The sequence below is a fragment of the Propithecus coquereli genome, unplaced genomic scaffold (assembly GCF_000956105.1).
Source record: "Propithecus coquereli isolate 6110/MARCELLA unplaced genomic scaffold, Pcoq_1.0 Scaffold22, whole genome shotgun sequence".
NCBI classification, from domain to species: Eukaryota; Metazoa; Chordata; class Mammalia; order Primates; family Indriidae; genus Propithecus; species Propithecus coquereli.
The window spans coordinates 5,027,637-5,033,048 of NW_012147189.1; the positions used below are offsets into that span (position 1 = coordinate 5,027,637).

Genomic DNA, 5,412 nt, shown 5'->3' on the forward strand with positions numbered 1-5,412 from the left:
TTTAAGTTATAATACCAATGTCCTTGCCTTCCAGAATCCCCTATTCTGAAAAAGCCTCCTCTATATATGTTATAAATAATTTCCTAAAATCAACTGTACAAAAATTTAACCATATTAAGCCTATGATACATTTTCAGCTGGTGGTTCTAAAATTTTTTCTCCTGCTTCGTCTGCCAACTGCCTCCTTCACTACAGCCCTCTCCCTACTCTTAAACAGATGACTTTATTCACTGAGATCAAGGTCATCCAGAGTATGTACACCTCATAAACTTTGTCAACCTGAAGGCATGTGTTTCATCTATAGCCAAAGATATTAACAGCTACCAGTTCCTCCTCTCCCACTTTGCCAACAAAAATCACATACTAGAAAGGTCTTGGGAAATATTTTCCAAACAGTAGGATACCAAATTCTCTGTTTTACTAAACGAAAATAATTTATTTATCACCTTTCTAGTTTTACCACATAATATAAATACACATAACTTGGAAACCCATCTTTCCATAAAAAGCTACACAATAGTTCCTTGGTTAGAATCTTCAGAACAAAACAAAAGACAAACTATATATCTGCCAGCAAAGCTATTATTTTTTATTTGAATATCAGGAAAAAAAGAATACCAAAAAAGCCTGAATAAGAGCCACATTATACACCAATACTCAGTAACAAAATTCCATAACCCAGAGAATTAAAAAAAATAACTGATATAAACCAGATAAATTTCCTAACAACTGCTGATTACAAAGACCATTAAAATACACACCAACTTCATTAAAATCTTCAAAGGTGATTTTCCCTGTGGCTTCTCTGTCATAATCTTTAAGAATCTTCAGTACATCAGCCTTTTTTACATCAAACCCCAAGGCTCTCATTGCCACCTTTTGGATTAAAAGGGAAAAGCAAATTATAAAGCACTCTTGTACGAAAGAAGTGATTTCCAGTTCTTAAGTTTTTATATCTTAAGAGATGACAACACATTAATATTAAAAATATAACTCTTCTGTATGTTTCACATCTCTAAAAGAACAAAGCAATAGTGTAATTTTTCTTCGCTATTGCAATTAAACAAAAATTTTTTCATTTAGATATTATTTTTATAGGACAAAATAATCAACAAGTGTTTACAGAATACACTATAATGCACTGACTTAATGCACAGATAATTTAAACAAGCTATTTGTTCTCAAGGGATTAATAACAATAGGAAAAAGGCATGGCATAAATATTAAAGCGTTTTATGATAGAAGAGATAAAAACATTCAAATAAGAACTACCATCAGACCCTAAATGATTAGTTATCAAGTAAGCAGTCTAAGGACCCTTAGAGAAAAAAGAGATCTTGTTACTAGTAACAGGGAACGAGAGACATGTAACTGGTTAAAGAAGCCTTATTTGGAGAGATTCACCTTGTTCCCCATGGATAGAGGAAGAGGAGTAATAGGGCATTCAGAAAGGATGATGGGTATTCAAACAGATACTGAAACAAAGAATAGATTTGAGGGACATTGAACAGAGCAGTTTACCTCATCTGAATGGGAAAAGTACAGGAAGAAGAAAGCAATTAGCAAATGAAAAGGAGATGGTAACAAAAGTGTAGAGAGCATTCAACAGAAAGCAAAGGAAACTGAACTTATGTAGTATGCAATGAGGAGTCAGTAAAGATTTATGAGCAATGAACAATATGGTGAAAGAATTTTAGAAAGATCTAAATCTAATTATAGTGTACAAGGTGAACTAGAGGTGGAGAAACCATTTAGGAAGCTACAGGTATGAAATCAGGTCCCAAACCAAGATAGTCAATGGTAACAAATGGAGGCGACATCATAAAGGAAGAACTGATCAAATCTGGGTAACTAAAAAAACAGTGGGAAAAGAGAACTAAAGAGGACTATAAGATTGAGAAAGCTAAACTTACAGGCCTATTATTGCTTTTACACATTCTATCCTTCATTGCATAGTTCTTACTAGGAATTCTTATGCTTAAAGTCCCTTATAAAGTCACCAAAATTCAAACTATCAAATAAATATTTGCATTCACCTATCCAGTAAAGCTACTAAAAATCTCAAAATGCTATCTTTCCCACTGTACTGAATCGAAGACCTATACAACCCTAAAAACCAATTTCTCCTTATATCTTCTTTATAAATAATTCTAGGCCTTAAAGCTGACATTTTTACCCATTAGCATGTGACAGCACTCGTGTTGTTTGCACCATAGAAAAGTAGATTGAGCCTGTCTTACTAACTTGTTCAAATTAAAACACTTAAAGACAAATAACCATCTCCCAATCTGGAAAAAGTATGAGTCACCAAACAAAAACAAAAACAACAGTGGGAAGAACATGGTGAGAACAGTTTAGATTCCATAGTTTGAAATCCTTTCATTATGTGAATGAAAAATAAGCACCTTCCATAGGAATGTATTTTTACATTTAAAATACTATTCATTTTATCATGTGAAAAAGATTTTCTGAAAGCTATGTTAGGGGTTCATTCCAAGTTATTATAGCATCTAACTGTGAATGCTTAAAATGGCTTCATAGTTCCAAAACCAGTTTAGTTAAAATAATTATTTAAAGCAACTGTCAAAATGCAAATCATTTAAACAGAGAAATATATATTCTAAAGTACATTACCTTTAATTCATGATAATCTATTGCTTCATCTTTGTCTGTATCAAATAACTCAAAAGCATCTTTAATTTCTTGTTTCTGTTCTTCAGTGAGTTCTCTTCTTTTTTTCCTCTTAGTTTTGTCTACTACAAGCTCACTTCTATGAAATGTAAAGAAAAAATACTTTAGTCCACTTTAATTCTAATCTCTAATGCAAATTAGCCAACGAATAATTTTCTAAATTTCAAACAAGGAAGTATTTTGGAAAAAGATAAAGAAACTTTCCCCATATGAGTCAATGCCCTGCTCATTCCATAATCTAAACTGCTATATATTTGCACTTCCCAAAACTGAAGAGTGTTACACGTTATTGTTAAAAGACACGATGATCAAACTTTTCCTCTTCCCAGCTTTGTATTTATTCCCACTAATATTACTGTGGAAGAAACAAGTACTATGAATAAGAAATATTACTTTTACATCAGAAACCTCAACCAAAAAATAAAACACTCATTATTCGCATCATTCTACAAGAGTGTAAAAATAAACCCTCCAAATGACTTCACAGAATTCATAATTGATCACTATGTATTTGGTTTACTTTTGATAGCCCTTATAATTAAGTTTTTAAAATTACTACAAAAAAGGAATCATAATTTATTAACTTATAAAGTATCTTCACATTGTAGGTTCAAAATGGTTTCAGATTACATGTTTCTAACAGTTTGGCACTTTATTTTTAATCTCCTCTACTGATATTAACAAATCATCCAAAATATTAATGAGTCTAAACACAAGATATCATGAATATTAAATGCCACAAATAGTACATATTTGTACTTAATTCTACATAATAACGTCAAGAGTCTTGTCTCACTTAACATGTAAATTACATAACAAACTCATAACAAACTCTGGAAAAGCTTAAAGAAAATAAGCAAAAATTATTTTAGAGCCAGAAATGTCTTTCTTAAACGATGACCATCTAAAAGTGCTCCAAATTTTTAAATGGGGGTGAAAACACTTGCATAAGAATGAGTTTTGAAACACAGACTCCTGTAAAACTTTTAAACGTAAAAACCAGTTGACTGTCTTAAAACACAAGTTATCTATTTGCGTTTGAAAGTCTGAAAGTGTCTGGGTCTCTGAATCTACAAAAAAAAAAAAAGCTATAAAGTGACCAGCAGGTGAAGTATAATAAATCCGAGGAAGACCTTTCTTTCACAAGAGACCTGACTTGACACAAACTTGGGTATTTCCAGAGTCAGTCATTCCCTTCCCACGACTCCGAGAGGCCAAGTCCGGAACCGACCAACGGACCCTATCCAAGGGGTACCACGATTATCCCTTAGCAGAACACGAAACTTTTTTTAGAGTGCCGTAACTACATACATATTTTTAAAGTACAAAGTCTACATAGGGGGAGGGGGCAACAGAGGGTAGAGGTTAGAACTGAATGAAAGGTATAGAAATTCAAGAAACAGGAAATACAAGAGAGAGATGGCCAGTTGAAGTCACTAAAACAGGTCTCCGGTTATACGGTAAAGCAGGGCCCTTGGAGAAGTACACAGAAAACTTCTGTGTTATTTCCAAAATTTACAGGTGAGTGATTACATTAGCGCCGATGCAGCTGAGGTAAGGCCCTAGTCCAGGCACGAAGGGCTGAATGAAAGGATGCTACGCGGCCTGATTTCTCACACTAGCACTGAGTAGAAACCTCGCGATATTTCACTTCCACCTAGCTCACACCTAGGCCCTTTTCGGTGGTCCAAAGCCCAACGTGCTAAACGACCACCTCAGCTGAGGTGTACTGGGCTCGTACCTGCAGGGCGCCAGAGTGCTTAGGGAGGAGGATCCGCGCAGTTTGCCCTAGGCTCCTTTCCCTGGACCCAAACTACACCCCCTTTTTTGCCTCGGCCACAAAGGGCCTCCCTTCCACACACACCCGCCCTGGGTCCCGCTCCGGGGTATGGAGAGCATTGCCGCCTCCTCATTACCGACCTCAGAGCTAAACTCATTTTCTCTTCGGACAAAGACGTTCTTCTCAAGAACAATTTTTAACCCCTACCCAAGGCAGCAAGACTTCCACAAGCCGTTCAACAGACACAAACTACCTCAGTGGTCGCAAGGACCGCCCACATGATAGGCACTTATGAGCTGGATTGGTTGAAAAATCGCTGAAGTTCTGCCCAGTAAGGCGGAAGCTTCACCAGTCCCCTGTTTTCATTGGGTAGGCTTTGCGTCAATGAAGGAAAATTTTCTGCCCTCCTTTCTGGCTGCCCCTCCTGGCCTTTGGATTGGCCGGATGCCTTTTCCCCGAATCCTTTGCGGGGCCGGCCTGTGAGTCCCACCATAGCGGTTCGGGAGGTGGGTGCTGAGCTTTTGCTCTCATGCGAAGGCCTGCGACTGTGGGCGAGCATCCAGAGAGTCTGCGGACACCTTCGAGGGTGGGACGAGGAGGGACACGCCGCAGCCTATCCTCTGGCTAGAAAGAGCGAGTAGCTGGGGAACGAGGTCTGAGAAACTTAGCTCTGCTGTGTTCTAAAACTTTGGGTGGCCTGTGGACCTGGGGAATTCATTCAAAACACAAATTTAAATGTCCTTTTCTTCATTCTAATTTCAGTAAATGTGAATCTCCATCTTTTCCCCCCTTACAAGCGGTCCAAGTGATTCTGAAGCGGGTGCTGTGGATTATACTTGGATTATCACAGGGTTAGGTTATTAGGCTGTTTACAGGGAAGCTGTATCTAAACCGCCCTTCCCTCCCCTTTTCCTCTTTTGAACTGTTCAGAACGTATTTGT

The 5,412-nt window shown here is 37.2% G+C and overlaps 1 protein-coding gene across 1 annotated transcript in view; it reads right to left on the minus strand.

The window, feature by feature from the left end:
* The window catches only part of CETN3 (centrin, EF-hand protein, 3), a 15,608-nt gene extending 10,856 nt beyond the window's left edge, over positions 1-4,752 (minus strand). Inside the window, exons 1-3 of the mRNA XM_012644782.1 lie at positions 4,612-4,752; positions 2,635-2,770; positions 762-876 (exon numbers count right to left, since the gene is read on the minus strand). Of these exons, the coding sequence (XP_012500236.1) occupies positions 762-876; positions 2,635-2,770; positions 4,612-4,628 (268 nt within the window). The 5' untranslated portion in view covers positions 4,629-4,752. The remainder of the gene's footprint in view (positions 1-761; positions 877-2,634; positions 2,771-4,611) is intronic.
* Between the last annotated feature and the right edge of the window lie 660 nt (positions 4,753-5,412).